Here is a 23,607-nt window from a genome sequence, read left to right as displayed (position 1 = left end):
TTAAGCATTCTATGTTTTATGTTCTGATTTTTAGCTCTCTACTGCCATTTTCAATATTCTGAATCCTTGTTACTAAGTCTCCTATGGTTTGTAAAAGTTCCTTATTTTTTGCTCCAATTTCAAACCATTTATTTAAGAATATCATTGATCATGAAACCCATTGCTATTACAAAGAAAATGTATATACTGGTTAAGTCATGATTTTCTTCTGCTAAAATTCCTTCTATATATGAAATAAAAGGATTCCTAACATTCTGCATTGTAAGATTATCAGCCACAGGTATGGGACAATTGATCTCAGTTATTATATTAGCTTAAATTGGGAAAGATGTTGCAATTACCTTATCAGAGATGGAAAGTTGTAGGCAGTCTGCCATGTGACTGAGTCCACCACCAGAAAAGGAAGAAATCTCAAGCTACAGAATACTAATTAGAGAAGGCTTTGCATCCTGAACCAATAGGATGGGAATTTGGGAAGAAGGCTATACTAGAAGAGTGTAAATATTTTACCTATCTGGAGTATCAGCCTCCTGGTAAGTAAGGGCAGTCATTTCTCACAGTCAAGGCCTTTAAAAATCACTGTCTTGGACAGCAGTGGTTAAGAGCACTACCTGTTTTCCTAGAGGACTAGGGTTCAATTTTCAGAGCCCACAGGGCAGCTCACAATTGCCTGTAACTCTACTCCTAGAGGTTCCAAAACTGTTTTGGCCTCCCTCAGCACCAGGTATGCATGTAGTGGGAATACATAAACAGAGGAAAAAACACCTATACACACTACTAAAGTTAAAAAAAAAAAAAAAAACCCAACAAATCAATGACCCTCCACTAAAGTTTGCAACAAATCAGCTCACCAGCCATTTTTGCCTTTTCTTTATGCTGGCATCCTTTCTGAAATTCTACGGTTGAGCCACCAAACTCAGTGTTCTGCTCAGTTTTTGGTTAAATTGTTGCAAACTATATCTAATGAAAAAAATGTTTTAGCTGCTTCCAAATGTATACAATTCAGAGATACTATCTCAGAATGTTATGTAACCATCACTACTGTCTCCAAAACATTTTCATTGTTCTGAACAGAAACTCTGTATCCTTTTAAGATATAATTTCTTCTCCTCTCCCACCTCCAGATCAATAGCCTGTCTGATCTTTTTCTTCCTTCCTGTTTTTTAGATCCTCTTACTTTGTAGCTGATTAGCCTGGAATTCTCTATGTAGAATATGTTGGCCCAGAACTCATAGGTCCACTTGCCTCTGCCTCTAGAGTGCTGTATTAAGGGCAGGTCCTACTTGCCTTACTTTTCTACTGTTATGATAAAATACTATGGTCAAGGTTGAAGGGATAGGTATCATCTCAGGACCCCTAAGACCAGTTCTTAGCACAAAGGAGATTTATTTACTCCAGAGAGACAAAGGGCAGGAAATAAGAGACAAAGACAGGAGATAAAGGATATAGGAGAAAGGGACAAAGGGATGCCTCTAGAGAGAAGATAGAGATGGTTCATAGGTGGTGGTTTATAAAGGTAAAACAGGAAACCCCGTGTTAGGATGAAGTATTTAATTTTAATTGGGCATGTTAATTAGGGGAGTCGAAGTGAGCTTCTGATTGCTGGACTTCAATAGCTAGACCTCTGTAGTCAGTTTTGGGAGGAGGAAGTGACCAAATAAGGGAATAGGCCTTGGTGGCTAGCTTTAGGAATGTAATCTAATGGTTTTTAACAAGGCAGAGGGAATGGGGGAAAAGGGCAAGGCCTGCCAGAGCCATGTATGCCATACTCAGGCTGGCTAGAGTCCCTTCAAAGGCAACTTACAATAGCACATATTTAATTTGGCTTATGATTTCAGAAGGTAGCATCCATGATTACAAAGGATAGTGAAGAGCTCATCTCAATCTACAACCATGAGGTTGAGTGATCACTGGGAATCCTGAGTCTTTTGAATCCTAGTGACACACCTCCAAGGCCACACCCCCTAATCCTTCCCTAACAGGGACCACATATTCAAATCTGTGAGCCACCACACCACTTTTCCTAGTTAGAGTTACTATTGCTGTGATGACACACCATGGCTTTTATTTCCACATCACACTCTATCATTGAAAGAAGTCAGGACAGGAGCTTATGCAGAGACCATGGAGGAATGCTGCTTACTGACTTGTTCCCTCTGGCTTGCTCAGCAGGCTTTCTTTCTTTTTATTCATTCTAAGTGTCTTTTACCCCATGTATCTTGATCCCATTCATTCCCCCATCCCTTTGTATCTGCCCTCCACACCTGCACTTAACATCTGGGTCATGGAAGCTGTAGTGTGATACAGTGAGTCATACCATGAACCCCTTTGTCCACTTATCTTTACTTGCAAGTGTTCATTGCAAAGAGCATTGGTCTGGTTTGACGCCTCAGGTTTCTACTAACCTATTGATGCTGGGCCCTCACTAGAGCTCCTGCTGGATATCCTGTTCTTGCCCTCAGCAGGCTATCTGATAGAACTCAAGGCCATCAGCCCAAGATGATAACACCCACAATGGACTGGGCCCTCCCATCAATCACTAATTAAGAAAATGCCCTACAGGTTTGCCTACAACCTGATCTTAAGGAGGCATTTTCTTAATTGACATTCCCTCCTTTCAGATGATTTTAGCTTGTGTCAGGGTCAGGCTGACATTAAGCTCTCCAGCATACCACTATACCAGATTTAATCTATTTCCTCAGTTTTTGCCTGCTTTTTGGCTGGGAATGTAGTTTAATTGGTTGAGCACTTGTCTAGCAGCATACACAAAGCCCTGGGTTCAATCCCTAGCATCCTATAAAACTTGGCTTGGTGATACGTGCCTTTTAAATTGTTTGGGAAATGGAGGCAGGATTATAAGTTTAAGGTCATCCTCACCTACACAGTGAGTTGGAGGGCATCTTAAGCTACATGAAGTCCCACAAAATATTTGTTTACTCTAGATATTTCATACAAGTGGAGTTATTTTTACCCTTTTGTAACTTTCATACATTATAATGTATATTTAAAAACTTTCTTTCTTTTCCTCTTCCTCTTTTGACACAGGGTCTTCTATATAGCCCTGATGATCCTGGAACTCACTAATATATAGACCAGGCTGGCCTTGAACTCTTTTAAGACTGCATGCCTCTGCCTCCCAAGGGCTGGGATTAAAGGCATGCACTACCACTGCACAGCCTGCTTCATTTCTTAATACTGGAGCTTATAGGTGTGCACTACCAAACCCAGCTCTAGACTTCATTTTCTTTTTTCAGGCTTAACAATATACTGTGTAGATATAGTTCCATGGTAGAGTACTTTGCCAGAATCCTGGAGCCTAACACCACAAACAAACAAACAAAAAAACCACTGCATATCTGGGTGTAGTGGCAGCTGCCTTTAATTCCAGCTCTTGGGAGAGGCAGGCAGATCTCTGAGTGTTCAAGGCCAACATGGTCTACATAGTGAGCCCCAGGACAGCTAGAGCTACATTGTGAGACCCTGTCTCAAAACAAAACACCGAATAATATCTCATTTCTCACTTGGGTTGCTTTCAGTTAGCTATTATGATGTACAAATATGTTAGAATCGGTATTTTGTTTTAAAAATTATTTATTTATGTATTTTAAATATATGAGTGCTGTCTGTATGCCAGAGGGCACCATGTAGTAGCTGAGAATTGAACCTCAGGACCTCTGGAGGAGCAGCTAGAGCTCTTAACAGCTGAGCCGACTCTCCAGCCCCTGAAGTCGGTATTTCTTAGTCTTTGATTATACACCTAGACGTGGAATTGCTTGATCACACGGCAACTCTTGTACTGAAACGCCTCCGCTATTTTCTCAAGGTGCAAAAGCCTTTCCTACTAACCCCACTCAAGAATTTTCTCGTCTTAATATCTGTTACCAACCGCAAAAACAGCCTCCGATTCTTTGTTGCTGTTTGTTGCTGTTCTCGTGCTGCTGTAGCAAAGGCGTTAAGAGGGCACGCCTTTAATTCCAGCTCCGGAGGCAGAGGAAAGTGAACTTTTGTGAGTTCGAGGCCAGCCTGGTCTACATAGCGAGTAAATAGTGAGACACTGTCTCAAAAAATAAAGTAATAAAAGGGATTCCTGGATGCAAGAGAACTATTATCTATCTCCTCCAAGTCTTTCTTGGAACTCTCAGCTGCGAAACAATGCCAGGAATTAGTGCGGAAGCCAGGTTGTTCTGCCGCCACACCCGGGCGCTTCAGGATGATGGGGCGTTTCTCGTTGTGCGCATGCGCTCTCGCAGGGTTGCCCGGGCGACGGTGCATCCCAACCTCAAATTCACGCAGAGTGGAACCCAATGTTCTTTCGGCCCCGCCCGGAGGAAACAGTCGCGCAGTGATGACGTCACGGGGGACTAGCCGGACTCCGGAGATGGAGGAAAAGGAGCAGCTGCGGCGGCAGATCCGCCTGCTGCAGGGTGAGGGGGCCGCGGCCCGGGAGCGCGTCCACTTGTTTGTTCTGTCCACCGCGGACCCTTTCAGGAGTGGGCGCTGTCGGTTGCGGTGTCCTGACGGTCGGCTTGGGTGGGGGTATGAGCGGCCGAGGTCGGGTGCGGCCCGCTGGTGACAGACCCTCCAGGCTTCGGGGCGAGTGAGCGGGCCTTTGAGGGCGTACTGGCAGCAGCACGGTGGCCTCCTCGCGGTAGTCGCGTCAGCCGCCGGCTCCGGAGCGTTTCTCTTTCTCTGCCGTTAAGAGCTTGCTCTCGGTTGCCTTAGAGTACACAGCCCTTGTACTCTAAGGCTGACTACCCAGGCGTTAGATTCCACAGCTTAAAATGTTAGACCCATGTTGGTCTTTATTAAATTTTAGAATCCTTAACAAAGTTCCCCCTCCCAAAACACCCCAAAACAAAATAAAACAACAACAACAAAACCCCAAACCACTTAGGGGTCTGTCTGGAAAGCTAGCGCTGGGGAGAGCCGAGGTGGCGTACCCCTTTGGGGCTTCTTGGGTTTCCCTCACACCCGACCAGAGGTGCCTCCCAGTGTGGGCGTGGCCTTCCTGTGAGGGTTGCGGCCGGCCGACCCGGTGTATGGGGGCTGTTGTGAACCCGCTTGCGTTCCTTCATTCCTTCAGTGCTCCATGAGTCACTTCACTGGAAAATCCTTGTGTTGGTAGTATAGGCCTTTTCTGTGGGAGATGCTGTTGTTAGCTGGTGGGTTGTCATTGGCTATATTGTGTGTGTGTGTGTGTGTGTGTGTGTGTGTATGTGTTTGCTGGGTTAAAGAATCGGCGGTTCCGAGGCGATCACTAAGATGCAGTCTGGCATCTTTTTCATAAGTGGGCAAACTAGAGGGCCTCCATGGATACTTGTCCTGTTCTTATACAAGCACTACAGGTGTCTGTGATGGTTTCTGGGGCCTGTTTTTTTTTTTTTTTTTTTTTTTTTTTTTTTTGTTTTGTTTTTGTATATGCCCTCAAAATATTGTGGACCTAGGAGACCAATTAATAGAAACAGTTACACTTCAAAAATTGTGTTTTCAGGATAAGCAGGCAAAGTAAGAATGAAGTAGTAATGATAGGGGGAAGAGTTCATAGAATTGACAAGCCTAGAGATTTGGATTGAACTTTCTATGGTTTCCAGGTAACTTGGGTTGCTCTCAAGTCAGTAAGGGGCTCAGGAAGGAGAATGGGTCTGGGCTGTTTTTATTTAGGAGGTTTTTATTCCTAGGTAACTGAGCCTGTGATTCTGACTTCTCAGGTCTAATTGATGACTATAAAACCCTGCATGGCAATGGCCTGGGCACTTCAGCTACTTCTAGGTGGCAGCCACCCACTTACCAAAGTGGCAGGACCTTTGGTGCCCGCTATCCTCGTCCAAGTCGGAGGGGCTTCTCCTCACACCATGGCCCTTTATGGCGCAAGAAATACTCCCTTGTGAATCAGCCTCTGGAATCTTCTGACCCAGCCAGTGACCATGCTTTACAGGCATCCCTCAGGTCTGGGGACAGTCAGCATCCTGACCCTCAGCAATATGTACTGGAGAGACAGGTCCAGCTCAGTCCTGATCAGAATATGGTTATTAAAATCAAGCCACCATCAAAGACTGGCTCTGCCACTGCCTCAGGGGTCCAGCGGGGCTCCTTGGAAGATGAGTCCTCCTGGAATGACCAAAGACCCCAGGGAAGTGAGGTTGAGCTTCCTGGTGGACAGCTGCAGCCTGCAAGGCCAGGAAGAACCAAGATGGGTTACAGTGTGGATGACCCCCTTTTGGTTTGCCAGAAGGAGCCTGGCAAACCTCGGGTAGTGAAGTCTGTGGGCAGGCTTAGTGACAGCCCCTCGGAACATCGTCGGACGGTCAGTGAAAGTGAAATTGCCATCAAGGCACACTTCCCATCCTCTGTTGTGCCCCAGCGCACTGGTGTGGCCCTGGGCCGGAAAGCAGGCCCTCATTCTGCCAGCTATGCTGAACAGCTCATTGGAGACCAGAAAGCATATACTGACCATGCAGACCAGCCATCTTCCTTGGGTTCTGTGGTGGCTCCAGTCAGACCAGCAACGGGAAACAGGCAGGTCAGGGAGGCCTCACTGCTAGTATCATGTCGAACCAGCAAGTTTCGGAAAAACAACTACAAATGGGTGGCTGCCTCAGAAAAGAGTCCACGGGTCACTCGAAGGGCTCTTAGTCCCAGAACAACTATGGAGAGTGTGAACAAGGCTACTTTTGGCACAGTTGGAAAGACAGAGAAGCCACAGCCTAAAGTTGACCCAGAAGCCAGGCCCGAGAAACTGGCTACATCATCCAAGCCTGGACCCTCTCCCAGCAAGTACAAGTGGAAGGCTTCCAGCCCCTCTGCGTCCTCCTCTTCCTCTTTCCGTTGGCAGTCAGAAGCTGGCAGTAAAGACCATACTTCTCAGCTCTCCCCAGTCCTTTCTAGATCCCCCTCAGGGGACAGACCAGCAGTAGGACCCAGCAACTTGAAGCCCCTCTTTGGAGAAACACCACTCTCAGCTTACAAAGTGAGGAGCCGTACCAAGATTATCCGGAGGAGGGGCAGTACCAGGTGTGCATCTTTCTATCTTGCAATATCCTATCTAGGTGGGTGGGGTAGCGCTTATTAAGGCTTTTTGGCTCCTGAATTAGGGAATTTGAAGCTATTGTGTTACCTTAGCTTGTGATCCCTTCCTGGTTTATAGGTTGGGGAAAAAGAAGGCCCATGTTGGGTCTATTCAGCACCACGGATGTGTGGCCTAAGCTGGGAGCTTCGTGTGTGACTTGGGTCATGCTTCTAGTAGGACTGAGGCTGGAGGGAGTGTTGACATGAAAAGGTGTGGTCAGGTAAAGCTTGAATGATTCAGGGTCTTTGCATGGGGCCTTAGCAGGGATGTAGCGATATGAGCTCTGGCACTGGTAATGCTGGCAGACCTTTCTTCTCTTGGTGAGAAATTAGGAAGTCATTTCAGTTAGTTTCCCTTCTGGTTGGGGGCTGGGTTCAAAAACAGGCTGTCATGCCAGGTTAGGTGCTTAGGGAGCACCACCCCGGTCCAGTGTATAGCAGTGTGTAAATGCTGCATGGCTGTTCTGACCTGAGCAGGGGCTGATGTATGTGAGCTGGGTGGTGGACTAGGGTGCTGGGCTCTGCCAGATGTGCCTGGACTTTCCTGCTGCTTTTATTTGAGAGCTTTAGGAAATCAGGCTTTGTGGGGCAGTTCGTCCTGGCCCAGACAGAAGGATGCACTCTTTGTGTAATATTGGGTGATAGTGAAAGGGACTGGAACACTGCATTCCACAGACTCTCCCAGCTTTGAGCTCTCTAGCCACCTTCAAAGTATGCTGAGATGTTGGGAGGCCATCATTTCCAGAGGAAGCAGATTGGTTTTATATCCTAGCTGGTGGTGGCCAAGTGACTAGGCAGGCTGAACTGCTGCTTTATGAGTGCATATTACCTCTGAGATCACCGACCTTGCATGACTGTGGGAATCTGAAAGATGGCATCGTAGCCCAGAATATATGGTGAGGGGTCAGAAACTTCAAATCAGCTGCTGATGGCAAAAATATTGTCTGCTTACCAGGCAGAGGGCCTGCCTATGCCATCAGACAGTGTTCTTCCAAAAGATACTTCCCCTCCTTGCCATGAATGCCCCTAAGGAAGTTCTTCCTGCTGTTTCAATTTGGTCTTTGATTCTGTGTAAGCTCTGTCCTTCTGGCTTTGTGCTCCAGACATGCTGTTTGTAGTTATCTGACTTGAGTCCCACCCTCACAGTGCCTAAAGGATAGATTTACTCTTATGCTGTGTTGTGAGGACCTTGGAGGGGGAGTTTTGGAGCAGCCTTGAAGATGTGCTAGTGAGTTGGCATGCAGGCCTGAATGCAGCTCCTTTTCAGGAATGCAGTCCTCCATCAGTTTTCCCCTAGTCTTCTGCAGGGCCTCATCTGGCTTGGAGAAGGGCTGGGGCAGGGGCAGGGGCAGGGACGGGTGCTGAAATCACTCTGCTCTACTTTACTTGGAGAGTGTGGTAACCTGTGCTGTCTCCAGATGAGGAAGGTGCTTAGGCAGATCTTCCTAGTGAGCCTGTTGGTAGTTTTTTTGTGTTTTATCTCCATAGCCTTCCAGGGGACAAGAAGAGTAGCCCCACAGCTACCACCACCAACAAAAACCATGTCACCCAGCGACGGAGACAGGCCCTCCGGGGGAAGACTAGCCCCATTCTGAGGAAGACTCCCCACAAGGGTCTGATGCAGGTCACCAGGCATCGGCTGTGCTGCATGCCATCCAGCCGGGCCCACCTCTCCACCAAGGAAGGTATGACGGAGAGGACTTTAGGTATTGTCTGAGGATGGGCTGCACTCTACTACAATGGTTAGGAACCATGTGAAGAGGGTGGGACTCAGAGAAAGGCCAGAGAGCGGGCGGGCTGGACATGACTGGGCTCCCCTTGGGCAGTTGAGAAGAATGGGTGGAAGAGGCTTAACAGCTTTGGGTGGAGAAGATATAAAATCTACTAGTATTGCTTGTATATGAGGAAGGGCACGACTTGCTTGTGTCTGGGTCGAGTGTTATATAAACTGGGGATAGCAAAGGTTGTCTTCTGTTGGCTGACACAGATAGCCAGGGAAAGGTGAGGGGTAAGGGGTTTTGAATTTAGTTTCTCCACCTGTGATGCCTTAAATGTGTTAGGGGCTACTGAAGCTGTTGCTGCTGCCTCCACTAGGGGTGGGGAAGTGGATAGCCTCATAATTGTGGACAGATACAATAACTGCATCATGCCCCTGGTATTCCTGCTGTAGGAAGGACTGTGGAGAGTCTATCTCTTCATTTACCTGTTTACCCACCGAGCATGTGATGGGCACCTTGGGGCCAAGAATCATCATGCTGGTTTCTGGGGATGCTGAGCCATATTCCACTGGATGCAGATGACTGCTTGAGCCCTTGTAGACAGCCTGGACATTTGGCTTTGGGTAGTAAAGGTGTCCCCAGAACAAGAAAGCGAAAGAGTAGTGATGGGCTGCAGGGAGGGTGTAAACACACTGGGCAGGCATTGGGGTGTGATTCTTCTTCCTTCTTCTTTTTTTTTTTTTTTTTTTGGTTTTTCGAGACAGGGTTTCTCTGTGACTTTGGAGGCTGTCCTGGAGCTAGCTCTTGTATACCAGACCAGGCTGGTCTCAAACTCACAGAGATCCCTGCCTCTGCCTCCCAAGTGCTGGGATTAAAGGTGTGTGTCACAGCCACCACCACCACCCGCCTGGGAGTGCTTCATGAGGAGACTTAAGTAAGGAGAGGAAATATCTCTCAGGTGTGCACGTGAAGGCAGTGGTGGAACACAGCAGAAGGAAGTCCACACAGTCAATATACTCTATAGGATCAGAAAAGCGGATGACCCTAGTGGAAAGGACACTAGGTCATGAGGGTAGGTTCTGATTGAGATGTCAGGGAGGGGATAGATAAGGGAGCCAGGAGACAGCTTGTGTTGTTGCTTTCAGGAACATCAGGTGGTGGGAATGGGATAGTGGGCTGGAGTAGACAGTGAGTCAGGATGGCTAATATGCAAGACCTTGCATGTGAGATTAAGGGAGGGTCATCATCTAAAGCAGAAAGCTATGGAAATGAGATGCTGAGCCTGTGGTTGGTATGGCTACTCAGGTAGCAGTCCCAGAGACAACTCCAGATAGATGGTAGGCTGTCTACAGGAGGTAGGCCTGGCCAGGTTTTTTTTTTTTTTTTTTGTCAAGGAGATGAGAGTGACAATAGTAATTTCTCTAAGCTGGAGCCTGGATGGATTTGGCTTGCTCCAGGAGGAACTGGCTTATGGTTTCCTTAGCTCCTTCCTGCAAGGCTTCCTGTCTGCCTCATTTCCTTGTTTGTCCAGGAACCCCAGTCTGAATGATGTTCAAGGCTCTGGCCACTCTTTTTCATTCCCTGGCCTGGGGTCTTGTCACATTGTTCAGTGGAGCTTTTCTGTCTCCAAGTGGGTACAACCCCCAAGCTCATGTGGCTGTTAGAGGTCAGGGACTCCTAATACATGGGGTTAGTGGATAAGGACTGCCCCTTTATCTAGTGCTGTGTCTTCTATTTCTGTTTCCAGCCAAGAAAATGCTTAGTTAGCCCTAGTTACAGATCTCTTCATCCCTAGACACAGTGTCTAGGGAGAGACCTGACTACTCTGTAGACTTTGGGTGCCCAGGAGTACTTCCTGACCCACCCCTTCTCCAGGTCACTACTCAGCCCTACTGTGTGACCTAGCAGCCAGCAGAGGGCGCACTTGCCCCTCTTATTCCCTCCATCCACCTTTTTCTGGTAATTGATTGCCTAATTTCCTCTTTATGTGAAAGAAAGCAGATATCAAGTAATTTGCAGCAATAACCTGCTAATGCTAGGCCAGTATTGAAACTCCCCTGTTCATTTCAAGTGGTAGATAAAACACTAATACATAATTATCCTTGCAAATTGGATTGTTTTAAATAACCAAAAGGCTATGGCCAGAAGAAAGCGATCCCATCTCCCTCGAGTTACTCTTGCAGCGTAATTGCCGCGTTCAATCAATTTCTCTGGCATTAGAAATTCCATCACAATCAACATTAAGCTTTATTCATTGTGATGGCTAAGAGCCGGGCCATTTCTCCTCTTTTTCTTAACTGGCAAAATTAATCAGGGAAAAGATTTTAAACATTTACCCGTGCGAAAGAGGTCAACGCTGCCACTATATTGCTCAGCAGATAAGGGGGCTAATAAAAAGAAAATTGAATTACTAATGATTACCAGGAACTGAGTATATAAAACCTGGCAATCGCCAGTTCAGGAGAAGGAGAATCAATTTTCTTGGGACAAGGTGTGCTCATTTTTTATTTTGGTGCGTATTATCAGCAATTTAATTTGAGAGTGCATAAACAGGAGGAAACAGTTAGGGAATAATGAGCCTGGAGGTGTAAAGTGCCACAGGATATATGCTGTACACAATTTATTTGGCACAACAGATAATCGCTTTAATTGAATTCAAAACTGCATTGTTCAGCAGCAGCCATGGGGCTGCTCATGCCTGGGGACTGGGAATGCCAGGAAGGTTCAGATCTGATGTGATCTCTCCCTTGTGGTCAGCCTTTGGCTGTGGGTTGGGCTGAGAACTCCCCCCTCCCCCAGAGACAGTCCTGAGGGAGCCAGGGAGATGTGTACTTTGTCTGCCTCCATGGACAGATGCTAGAAAAGGCATTTTGGGAGGGATGTGGCGATTGGTAGTTGCCGTGTGATGCTCTGCTTTTGGTCAGTGTGGGGATATAGGACCTGGCAGTCTTGGAGTGAGCTCCCAGGCTTACTCACCTAAGGGCATGGCCTAGGTCTAGTATGTGGCTTGGCTCCCTGAGCTGTGTCCATAGGGTATTGTTTAATCTGACATACCAGCCAACTTTTCACCTGCTGCCCTAAGTTTGGTTGCTTCTTACTATCAGTAAGTTGTGGGCTTCTAACCAATAGCCTCTTGGAAGCACTGGCTTTCCACTGCCTAGAAAGAGCCATTGTGGATAGACAGGCTGTGTGTCATCATCTGTCAGAGATAGGCTTGGATAGGAAGACACTTCTCTTTTATCTTCTGTGTATGTGGCCATTGCTTGTCCTTTTCTGCTTATAACTATGTTTTAAAATTTTGGCCTTGAGACTTAGTAGTGAGGTACATTTACTGCTCTTGTAGAGGACCCAAGTTAAATTCACAATTGCTTATAACTTTAGCTCCAGGGGATCTGTCACCCTCTTTTGGACTCTGTGCATATCTGCATGCATGTGTACATACCAACACATGGACACATATAATATTATTTAAAATAAAATAAAAAATATTTTAAAAAAACAGGGCTGGAACAAATGGTTTAGCAGTTAAGAGAGACTTCTATTCTAGAGTAACCCAGTTTGATTCCCAGCACCCATGTCAGGTGGCTCACAACTACCTATAACTCCAGTTATAGGGGATCTAACACCTCCAGCTTCCAGGAGTGCTCACAAACACCCCCCCCCCCCCCACACACACACATACACAGTTAAAAATAAAATGAGCCAGGCGGTGCACACCTTTAATCCCAGCACTTGAGAGGCAGAGTTTGAGGACAGCCTGGTCTACAAAGTGAGTTCCAGGACAGCCAGGGGCTTTTACACAGAGAAAACCTGTCTCAAAAAACAAAACAAACAAACAAAAAAGCCCACAAAAAAACAAAACCAAAACCCCCCCAAAACCCAAAACAAACAAACAACCCCCTCCAAAAATAACAGCAAAAAAAATCTTTTAAACAAACAAACCTTGGCCTTGCTCTGGAAATAGAGCCTTCTTAGGTAAAGGGTTAGTCTGGTAGGTTTTGGGCTGGAGCTTGCTAGAGGGCTGGATAATAAAGACTAGGTGAATTTTCACTGATATTATGCAGATGGTAGGCTGACCTAAGTGAGACCCACCTGCCTCCTAGGCTTTCACATGATGCTCCTGGGCATAGTTACTGCCTCTAGTGCAGAGTTTTTTGGCATGTGGCAGGAACCATTACTCAGTTCACTGTGGTAGCCCTCTGATATGAAGGAATCACTGTTATTGTTTATAGGTAAGAAGCAGAGTGACCACTCATTTGGGGTCACCAGCAGAAGGATAGGTCAGGGTCTTAGCCCCTTGTCTGGTCTTTTGTCCTGCCTGAGGTGAGAATCTGCTGGGATGGGTGCTCATTTCCAGATTCAAGTTTTTAAGGAAGTGCTCAGGAAGTCCTCCCAGTATAAGCACTATTAGCCACTTCACAGCCCAGTTTCCACTCTGCCCAATACTCACTACAAACTGGGTTGCTCTTTTGCCATCCTCAGCCTAGAGCTGGCACTTGTGGAGGACTAGGAACCCCTCAGATGGTCAGTGTTCTCTGGAGCTGATCCTATTCTCTAGCTTCTAGCCATACTGAAGGCAACCTCATCAGAGCTCTGATAAGTCTCTCTTAGTGCCTGGTGAGCTTGCCTTTATATTGTGATAGGATAGCTTCTCCATTGTTCCTCCTGGCTGTATACTTGCCAGGTAGTTTTGGGCATAGGAGGCTTATCCATACCCTTTTGTAGTCATAGCTTCATGCTTAGTTGGTTCACTGACCTGTGGTACTGGGATTGAACTCAGGGCCATGAACATACCCAAGCAAATGCTCTGCCACTGAATTCTATCTCTCTCTCTCTCTCTCTCTCTCTCTCTCTCTCTCTCTCTCTCTCTCTCTCTCTCTCTTTTTTTTAAGACAGGGTTTCTCTGTGGTTTTGGAGCCTGTCTTGAAACTAGCTCTTGTAGACCAGGCTGGCCTTGAATCCCCAGAGAGCAACCTGCTTCTGCCTCCTGAGTGCTGGGATTAAAGGTATGCGCCACGCCACTACTACCCAGCTTCAGATCTCTTTTTGCTTTTTATTTAGAGACCATGAGCATGGCATTGGACTCATGCTATAACCTAGAAAGGCTTTGAATGTTACTCTGCTTCAGCCTCCTGAGTAGTTTGGCTCAGTTACCTTTCTCGCGTCACGTATTTATTTTTAAAGCCTAGGTTATGTATGGGCCTAGGCTAAATCCATAGTTAAGGATGTTCTTGAACTTTCTGCTTCTGCCTCTGCCTCTCTGTGCTGGGATTATAGGCATGAGCCACCATCCTGGCTTTCACTTCTCCTCCTTATCCAAAGTACTGTGGAGCTCTTGCCTCTGATTAGGCCTGCCTTTTCTTTGGCTAGGTTTGGTTTTTTAAAAGCCCTGTCGCTACCTGAGCGGGTGATGGCACATGTCTTTAATCTCAGCACTGGGGAGGCAGAGTGCGAGTTTGAGGCCAGCCTGGTTTACAGAGCTAGTTCCAGGACTCCAAAGCAATACAGAGAAACCCTGTCTCAAAAAAAAAAAAAAAAAAAAAAAAAAAAGGCCCTGCTCCTTTTAGAAGGCCTCACTCCCTGGCCAGGACCTGTTCATTCCCGGCTAGATCCCACCCCTCCCTAGCCAAACCCCATCTACTCTGGCAAGACACTAAACTTTGCCTCTTTAATAGGTCTTACCTCTCAGAAGGCCTTGCCCATCTCCAGCCTGACTTTTCTTCTCTGTGAATAGGCCATATCTCAACACTACCCATCTGCCTACTTCATGATCTTCTTCCCTCAGATATTCAGGGCCCCCTGTTTTCATTCAGGTAACTGCTAAGTGCCCATCGTCAACTTTCCAAGCCTATCTGCTATAAGATTACCATGACATTCCCAATTCTGACTTTTCTGCCTTATGTGAATTTTTTTTTAAAGATTTTTCTTTATACATTGTTTTGTCTGCATGTTTTCCGTTCTGCAGGCCAGAAGAGGGCACAAGATCTCATTACAGATGGTTGTGAGCCACCATGTGGTTGCTGGGAATTGAACTCAGGACCTCTGGAAGAGCAGCTCTTAACCTCTGAGCCATCTCTTCAGCTCCCCTTATGTGAATTTCTGTGTTTATTGTCTGTATTGCCTCACTAGAAAGGTCCCGCATGAGTCTCTTGGTGAAGGGCAAGAGTGGGTTGGCATATTTTATTGCAGAAACCATAGGAAGCACTGTTTAGGACAGAGTTCTCTTCTGCACAGTATTCTGGGTGAAGGTTGTTCTCTCTGATTCTGTTACTTCATCTGTTGGAAGCCAATTCCTGGTCTCAATGCAGAGCTCTTGTTGGGTGAGCAAGCCCTGCTGGTCTGGGGATGCCTGTCTCATCTGACTTAGGCTGGGCAGGGTTTGGTCTGTACATAGACAGGAAGGTGTGCATCGTGGTGTTTGATAGCTTGTTGAGAACAGCACTGCTCACTTGGGAGATCTCAGGTCTTTCAAGGCCCAGGACTGTTGGAGCATCATGATATTTAGCAACTGAGCATGAGAGAGTCCGCAAGGAACTGACCTGCCAGTAGAAATAGGCCTACCTGATGGGATGTGCTTTGTGGGTCAGGGCCAATGAACATTCCATAGCACTGGTTGGCTATGAGATGGCAGTGTCTCACCATTGTGTCACTGAGGGCAGTTGAGGAAATCTAGGTACAGGAGTGTGGCAGATGAGAGTGCTCACAGGCTGGCTGTACAGCGGCACTGTGAGCTGCAGTTTCTCAGGTGCCCACACCTCTGTTTGGCTCTGAACTATGTGGTTTCTGGAGAGCTGACTTCCAATGGAGTTCAGCCAGAGAGCCTAGACTGGTGGTGCAGAGCTTTAGGAGTGGCAGCTTGGTTGTGACAGAATCTTTCCCTACCTGAGCTGGGCCTGGGCAATAGCCCTTGGTGACCTTGGCTGGCTACTTTCTCCAGTGCAGCCCAAGGCATGGGTCTTATCTTGTAGAGGAGCAGAGAGCTACAGTCAAGAACCTCAGGATAAACAGCTCCTTTCTTTCTAGTCATAGGGGTCAGCTGAGGCAGCCAATGGGTGCTGTGGCGAGGACTATGGAAGTACATTGGAGCCTAGGGTACTTGTAGGGGTGCTCAGGGAAAGCTTGCTGCAGCTGGGAAGGGCTCAGAGCCAAGGATTTGGATATGAGAGACCAAGCTTGATAGGCACCATTTAATGCTGAGTGCTGGGATTAGTCACATTAGCCACAAATTCTCGAACTTGGCTGAGATATTGTGCACACAAAGTAGCTCAATCTATCTGGGTTGGTTGGTGTCATTGTCTTGCTGAGGGCATTTGGACCTTCTTGTCCTCTGCACTGCTGCCTTTTTTTATTTAATCTGAAAAATTAGAGTTAACTGCCCCAGGGTTTCTATGCAGATTAAGGAGCTGGAGCCTTCAGGTGTTTTCAGATCAATGTGGTGTTCCTCTGAGCTGTGTGGTTGCTGCTGCTGCCTGGGAAGCCCTGCCCAATGCCTCAGGGGTCTGAGATTCATTGCTGCTCACTGGCTTGCAGCTGGGCTGTTCTATTTTACTGCAAACACTATTAAAGGGTGTGAGATCAGTTAAATCTGTAGTCCTGCTTTCATAAGGGAAAAAAAGAAAATGCTGAATTAGGCTCTGGGAAAGGCATCCACAGTGATAACTTGGATCTTGCATAAATTAACAGGCATGCTGGAGGCCTCCAATTTTATGTTTGTTGAAACTATGCTAATTAATTATTCCACAAGAAGCTTGCCCCTTCTGGCTCCTGGCTTGGGAAGGTGGTGGTATCAGGGTGGCTAGAGCTTGTGTTTCTGAGACAGCAGGCCTCTTCACCCTCTGACTTAGGATAGTTTGGCTAGCTGCTCTGTGGACTGAAATGAGAATAATTCTCTTGTCACTTTCTTCCTGGTTGAAGAACTGCCTATCTTCTATGTGTCCTAACTGACTTTACTACTTTACTACTGAGCATAGACTGTCTTAAGGATCTCAAGAGCTTAACTTTATACTGAGTGCTCGGCTGCAGAGTTAAGTCTAACTGCATCTTTCTAGGCTTTCAGGGCCCATGGAAGCTACTGATGCCCATGAAGATACACTATGGAGCACCCAGGGGTTTTCCCAGGGACCATGGCACAAGAACTGTCCTGGATATCATCCTCCATGGCCTGGTCTGTTCTCAAGCACAGTCCTCAAGACCTTGAGGCAGCATGTAGATACAATTTATTATACTCATCTGTTGTTTGCTGCCTGACAGTGGGGTGGGTGCTAGTTGCAGGTGAATGCCCCTAATGTATAGTTAGAGCTATTTTGTGGTGGATTTCTGACTTTGGAACATAGTGACAGGGTTCCAGGTAGGCCAGGAAAGGGGCCCATACCCAAACCTGTATTATGAGTATAGATTCAGGGGTCAGGGCATAGCCCATGAGCCAGCTTTAGTGTATAGCTCTCTAGGGCTGGGCTGTGCCCTGGTAGTGGGCAGCTTTCCAGGAACCTTTCCGTGTTGGCTAGTCCCCAGTTAGGTGTTGGTGGTCTTAGGAAGGTCAACAATTTCATTGTAATGGGGAAGGTGACAGAACTCTGTGAGCCTGGAGCACACTCCTCTGGTGGAGAGAGGCACTTGATGAGCTCCACCCAGCTTGTTCCTGTGGGTGCTGTTTTGTCTGTGGCACTATGTCTGTAGTGGGTCCCTGCCTGGTATTTCTTCTTAAGGCATTTGGGGCTAGAACCTGGGTATCTTGCATGGATTTGGCAGACTATGCTGTAAAGATTCAGACAAGTCCTCTAAATCCCCAAGGCCAGATGTTTCACATGATGGAGAACAATGTGCCAGACAACCTGGCTTTGTCACCAGTTTATGACTTTGACTGTTCAAGGGTTCTTCTCAAGTCTACTTGTCCTAAGATGGGGGAGAATCTTCCCTCTGGAACCAGGCAGCAGCACTGTGGTTGGTGCTTAGAGACATGAGTCCTATGGAATGATGTTGAAAGCTGCCTGGCTTAGAAGGGTGTGTTCATAATGGCCCTGAGAGCATTCCATGTGGATTTTTCTCCTGCTTAAGATAGCTGGCCTTGGAAGACAGCTGGGTAGTTGGGACACAGTGTTTTAGGATGGGTAGGGTTCCTCTTATCTTCTTGCCAGGGAGTGAAAGGACCTAACCTGGCCTAAGGACACTAAATAAAAAGGGTATTATTCCCTGTAGAATTGCACTGGAGCTCCAGGGCAGCAGTACCCCAGCTGTGGCTGCTCGAGGAGGACAGCCAGGCCTATGGGGGATTGGAGGTGCCTGCTGAGGGTTCTGGGCATAGGTAGCCGAATGGGGAGCCCCTCTCACTCCATGGGCTGGCCCTGTGGTGAGTAGGATATGGCTCCATGGGGCTGGATGTCAGGCTGCCATTGCTGCTTGAGGGATGTACAGAGACCCTGTTTTGTGCCTGTGCTGGAGCCCAACACTGACTTTCCAAAATTTATATAGCTGGGTGTATCTGACATGAGCAGCCAGCAGGTCTGGGCCATAGATCTGACAGCTGTGTTTATGGTCTATAAGGGTGTGCTTTACTCAGAGTCTTTAAAAACAGTCTTTTGCTCTTTCCTTTATGCCTGGTCTTATTTTTAAAGGGAAACACATGCCTGGGTGGGATTCATCTGGTTCTAGCTCAGGATGACTTCCTATCCCCACAACTCCATTTGGGCATCAGGGCTACTGGGCATGACTAGTGAGTACCTGAAGGCAAGGGCTGTAAGTCACTCTGCCTCCCATGCCAGGGAGCCTGGTCTGTCCTGAGAATGAGGATGGGTTGGGATTAACTTTCAAAAGTTAGTAAGCAGTTTTGCTGCTGCCCCTGCGCCGCGCACCCCGATGTATGGGTGATATACTGCGGTGGCGGCAGCAGGGTGAAGGAAGGCCATATTTGCCGGTGAGGCCCGAGCAGGCGACAACAAAAAGTGCCCGGGCCCCCAGTGGGTGCTCAGACGGGCGCAGGGACATGGGGCCGCCCGGCCCGAGCCTCGGCCTCCGCCTCGCTGCCGCCGCAGCGCTCGCGGCCTGGCCCGGCTCTGCCCGGCGCGCCTGCCGCCTGCGGGGATGTCGTACAAGCCGAACTTGACCGCGCACATGCCCGCCGCCGCTCTCAACGCCGGAAGTGTCCCAATATCGGCAGCTGCTGAGTGACTATGGGCTACCATCACTAGACTACACCCAGGGAACTGGAAATAGCCAGGTGCCTCAGAGTAAATATGCAGAGCTGCTGGCCATCATTGAAGAGTTGGGGAAAGAGATCAGACCCACGTATGTGGGGAGCAAGAGTGCCATGGAAAGACTAAAACGAGGCATCATTCATGCCTGAAGCCTAGTTCGGGAGTGCTTGGCTGAAACAGACCGTAATGCCAGGTCCTAGCCCCTGGGCAGTCTGAAGGGGGCAGTCTTGCTACCCCATGGAGATGAGAGGCTTTGTTCAAAATGGCAGTAGTTTACTACCATGGTCATTAAGCTCTGAATCCACATTCAGAAGATTGGGAAGACATTTTGCAGTTACTGATGATGTGCATTTTAAGTAGTTAGGAACCATCCAGCTCTTTTTTTCTTTCCAAACATTGATCTAAAAGTTGTTTGTGAAGCTACTTCATAGCAAGCTGCTGTTTGCCCCCAAATACCAGTGTCCCTTTGGATACATTTGCCATTTGAATCACCCCAGTTGACTTCCTTTCCCTGAACTCACCTGCCTCTGGGGACTTGAGTGCAAACCACAGCACGTTTGCTTAGTAGCTGGCCCGCCTGTGTACAGTGTAGACCCTGCTTCATGGAGCTTCTCTGCTTAAGCGTTTGCATGACTGAGTGCTTTGAAGTCAATCTTTAAAATGCACAAGTTATAAATATAGAAGAAAGAGCAATCCACTCAAGCTACCAAACACCCTGCAAATGTCCACCCTGAGACTATTGATCTCAGTTCCATGTTTACTGTGAGATGATCACAACATCTGGAAGAAAACGACTGAAACTGTTGCATCTTTGTATTACTTGATGTAATAAAGCTTATTTTCATTAACAGTTTGTATTAAAAAAAAGTTAGTAAGCAATGAGGCCAGATAGGGAGGGGCTCATGTTAGGACCTCATCTACCACAGAATCCAGTATCTGGAGTATCTGAGGAAGCAGTGGGTGGTTTGGAGGCCATACAGATGTCTAAATGTGCAGTCTGTTATAATTTTATTCCAGTTGTAGCTTTTCAAAATTATTACGTTATTGTGTGTGAGTGTGTATGGGGGAGGGTAAGTGTATAGTGTACACACATGTACTATACCATGAATGTGGAGGTCAGAGGATGCCCTCCACCATATGATAGCTCAGGTTATCAGGCTTGATGAGAAGAGCTTTTGTCTGCTGAGCCATCTTGCTGGCCTGCTGTAGCTGTTTTTCATAAATTAATTTTGTTTTTCTCCAAATACTTTATAGTTTTCATGTGGCTTTTTTCCCTTTGACCCATGGGTTATAAAAAGTACTTCTTAATTTGGAAACATGGGATTTTGAAGTTATTTTAACTAATGATTTCTTACTTTGTGTGTGTAGTTGGATTTTAGACCATTTGATGTTTCTGCAGATTTGTGGCTCAACTTGTTGTTTTGGTAAATTGCATTTGAAAAAAGTGTTATTCTGGCTGACCTGAAACTCACAGAGATCCACCTGGCTTTGCCTCCTGAGTACTGAATGCCAGGATCAAAGGTATGCACAACTACACCTGGCTTTTATCTAGTCATATTTCTCAAGAATAAGTCTGGAAGAAAACATGTTAGTACTACTTTAACCACTTTGTGCTACAGATTGAACCCAGAACCTCACAACTGTTTTTCATGCTCTGTGGCACTGAGTGGAGCATTCAGTCTGCCACTGTACTTTCTTTCCTTCCTTCCTTTTTCTTTTTTAAATTTTTATTGATTCTTTGTGAATGTCTCATTATGCACCCTGATCCTTCCATATCTGCCCTCTACCCTCCTATGGAAGCTGCAGTGTGTTGTGGTGTATAGCACAGTATACCCTTTTGCCCAAACAAATATTTACTTGCAAATATTCATTGCAATTAGTCATTGGACTGGCTCAAGGCCTCTGGCTTCTGCTACACTATCAATACTAGATTCTCACGGGGGTTCCTCTTTAGATACCCTGTGCCATGGAGACCCTGCAGTTTTGGTTCTTCTCTGTACTTGCTCATTGAAGAGTTACTGCAATCAGTCTAGATTAGGCTGTCTGGAAGGCCATTTGTTGTGCTCTTGGTTGGAACTCCCTAGATTGAGTCACTTGCTGGCCTTCCTCTTGGCAACTGTAGCCCTCCTGGCCTACATCCTCTTTGGGAACATGTGGCCTAGATGGAGATCCACCCTTTCATGATATCTTGCCCACTGGAATCTGGAACTGAATGCCTTCCTTTTCCTTGATGCTGGGATCCCTCTGGTGGTTCCACCAAAAGAAGGTCTGTGGATACAGGATCTATGGGTGTGGCTGCGATGGGCAGGGCTCTTCGTGCCTTTTCTGCTGTCAGGGCATCTAGATATAGGAATCCCTGGAGAGAAGACAACATTCACTGTGGCCTTCTACTTTTCATGGATTTTCTGATTGCTCATCCCCTCTCTTGTGTCCATGGACATGGTGGTGGCTTAGTATTGCCAACAATAACCTGTTGGCTTGTAAAAGGGCTCTCTCGTTCTCCACAGGAGGCTAATGCCTTGCTAGGAGGAGGAAGAGGAGGTTTAGGCAGAACCTGCTGGAGAGGAAGTCTTCAGGGCCAGAAGTGGTCAAGAAAGCATCACAGTCACAGAGCTGGTTTTTTTTTTTTTTTAAGGGCTCATAGCCTTCTAAATTGAAGATTTAGTCTAAATGCATAGAAATTGATGGAATTTACACAGAAAATCTATAGCTAAATAAGATGACTGTAAATCCAGCAGCTTGTGATCATTAAGTGTCCAGTTATTTGTTGCTTTGTTTGCATGTCTGTCTCTCAGGCCTGACAGGAAGGAACCCTGGCCTTAGAGATAAGCCTCTGGGTTCCAATCTTCATTATGATGCTTTTGATCCATGGGTCTTCTGGAGCTTCCTCAGGGTTCAGCAGCTGTGCATGGCCTGCATGCTTATTTCTACTGTTGACTGATCCCCTGCAGAGTCAGGTAGACTGGCAGGTCATTGCTGCAGGGGAGCCTTCTGACTAGAAGCAAACCACTGTCTTCTGATGAAGGTTATGCTCAGGTGGAGATGTTGACTGTATGCAAGCACTCAGTGGGGCCAGTCTTCTCTCCTGGGGCTGCCATGGATGGGTACCTGTCATATAATCAGTCACAGGCTGCTGCCTGGTTTTCTGCTGGTGTGAGGAGGGAGGAGTAGGCTTAGGGGCATAGCTGGTTCTGGGCCTCCTGTTTCATTGGATCTCTCAGCCAGGTAGATCTGGCTGTTGTAGTTCAACATAGGGCCCGGCTAGAATCTTGCCTGTGTCCTTTCTTCCTCTTCCTTGGGAGTATGGCATCTAATTGGGACACCAGAATTCAGGTAAGGACCCCATTGTCCTGTCACCCACAGAGGACAATTCCTGGGTCATGACCTTGGCTACTTTCTGAGTCCTTGCCACCTGAGAGAAAAGTTTTGGAAAGGGTTGGACATTCTGGTAGCTAGCAGCAGAATCCTCATGTGTGTCTCACAGGATGACCTAGAGTTCTGGAAGGCCATTTGTTGTGCTCTTGGTTGGAACTCCCTAGATTGAGTCACTTGCTGGCCTTCCTCTTGGCAACTGTAGCCTACATCCTCTTTGGGAACATGTGGCCTAGATAGAGATCCACCCTTTCATGATATCTTGCCCACTGGCTTACATGAGTGACTACCTTGAGGCTCTTGACAGTCCCAGCCAAGTATTGGGAAATTTGCTAAGGCTCAGTAGATGGCAGGTTCTTGGGAGTTGCTCTTTACCTGCCATAGCTGTACTGAGGGAGTAGATTTCAGACCCCTCCTCCCTGACCTGCTTAGTGTCAACTGCCCTGCTCCAGGGCCCACTTGGGGCATGCTGAGGGAACCCAGTACTACATAATCACTGGATAAAATGGTGTGCCCAAAGATCTGTGTTCTTGGCACATGTACTCTTACCTTGTGAAAGTGTGGTTGGGGGACCTATGAGATATGCTGCTGTCCTGGATGTCTTTCCTGTGGGACAGTCATCCAGAGTCAGGCTCTTATAGCCAGGGCTGTGAAGGTACCTCAGGTTGCAGAAGGTCCTGTGGTTAGATCCTCCAGCCTCTCTCTCGCCATTCTTTGTGCTCTGTTCATATAAATTAGTGCTAAACCTGTGTGTTTCCTTTTTACAGTGCATTCAAAGCTATATGGGCTGTGATGGGATCTCTTAATTGCCCTTTCTGCATCAGTAGCAGAGTGTATAAGTGGTGGGGTGCATGTCTCAGGTAGAGGCTCTGTCTCTGGCAGTGGGGTGGTTATCTACAAGAGGATAAGTCCCAGGTTGTGACATTGGCCACTTTCTGGAGCCTTAGCCACTTGAGAAGAAGGTTTTGCTTGCTTGTTTTAAAAGGGAAACTTGCCCGTGTGTAACTGAGTTCCCTGCGCAGCCAGGTAAAGCTTGAGCAGCCTGGTAAGTCATGACTAGAGAAGACATGGCCATGAGCATCCCACCCATCATCAGGGGTCGGGGTCAGCAGACTGCTGGTTCCCAACAGGTTGGGCAATCTAGCATCTGGCAGCAGAATCCTCATGTTTTCTCTCTCAGGACGCCCTGTAGTTCTGAGTGGTTCACATGAAGACACCAAGCCTGTCTGAGCTGTGGTCATGCTACCAAGTCTAGTTGTATG

The 23,607-nt window shown here is 47.1% G+C and overlaps 1 protein-coding gene across 1 annotated transcript in view; it reads left to right on the top strand.

Annotated features, from left to right (window-relative positions):
- The first annotated feature begins 4,321 nt into the window (after positions 1-4,321).
- Zc3h3 (zinc finger CCCH-type containing 3) overlaps positions 4,322-23,607 on the top strand; it is a 79,359-nt gene continuing 60,073 nt past the window's right edge. The window contains exons 1-3 of the mRNA XM_051189135.1: positions 4,322-4,424; positions 5,709-7,011; positions 8,554-8,750. Of these exons, the coding sequence (XP_051045092.1) occupies positions 4,346-4,424; positions 5,709-7,011; positions 8,554-8,750 (1,579 nt within the window). The 5' untranslated portion in view covers positions 4,322-4,345. The remainder of the gene's footprint in view (positions 4,425-5,708; positions 7,012-8,553; positions 8,751-23,607) is intronic.

The sequence above is a fragment of the Phodopus roborovskii genome, unplaced genomic scaffold (genome assembly GCF_943737965.1).
Source record: "Phodopus roborovskii unplaced genomic scaffold, PHOROB, whole genome shotgun sequence".
Classification (NCBI taxonomy): Eukaryota; Metazoa; Chordata; class Mammalia; order Rodentia; family Cricetidae; genus Phodopus; species Phodopus roborovskii.
This window is presented reverse-complemented; position numbering and strand designations above follow the sequence as displayed.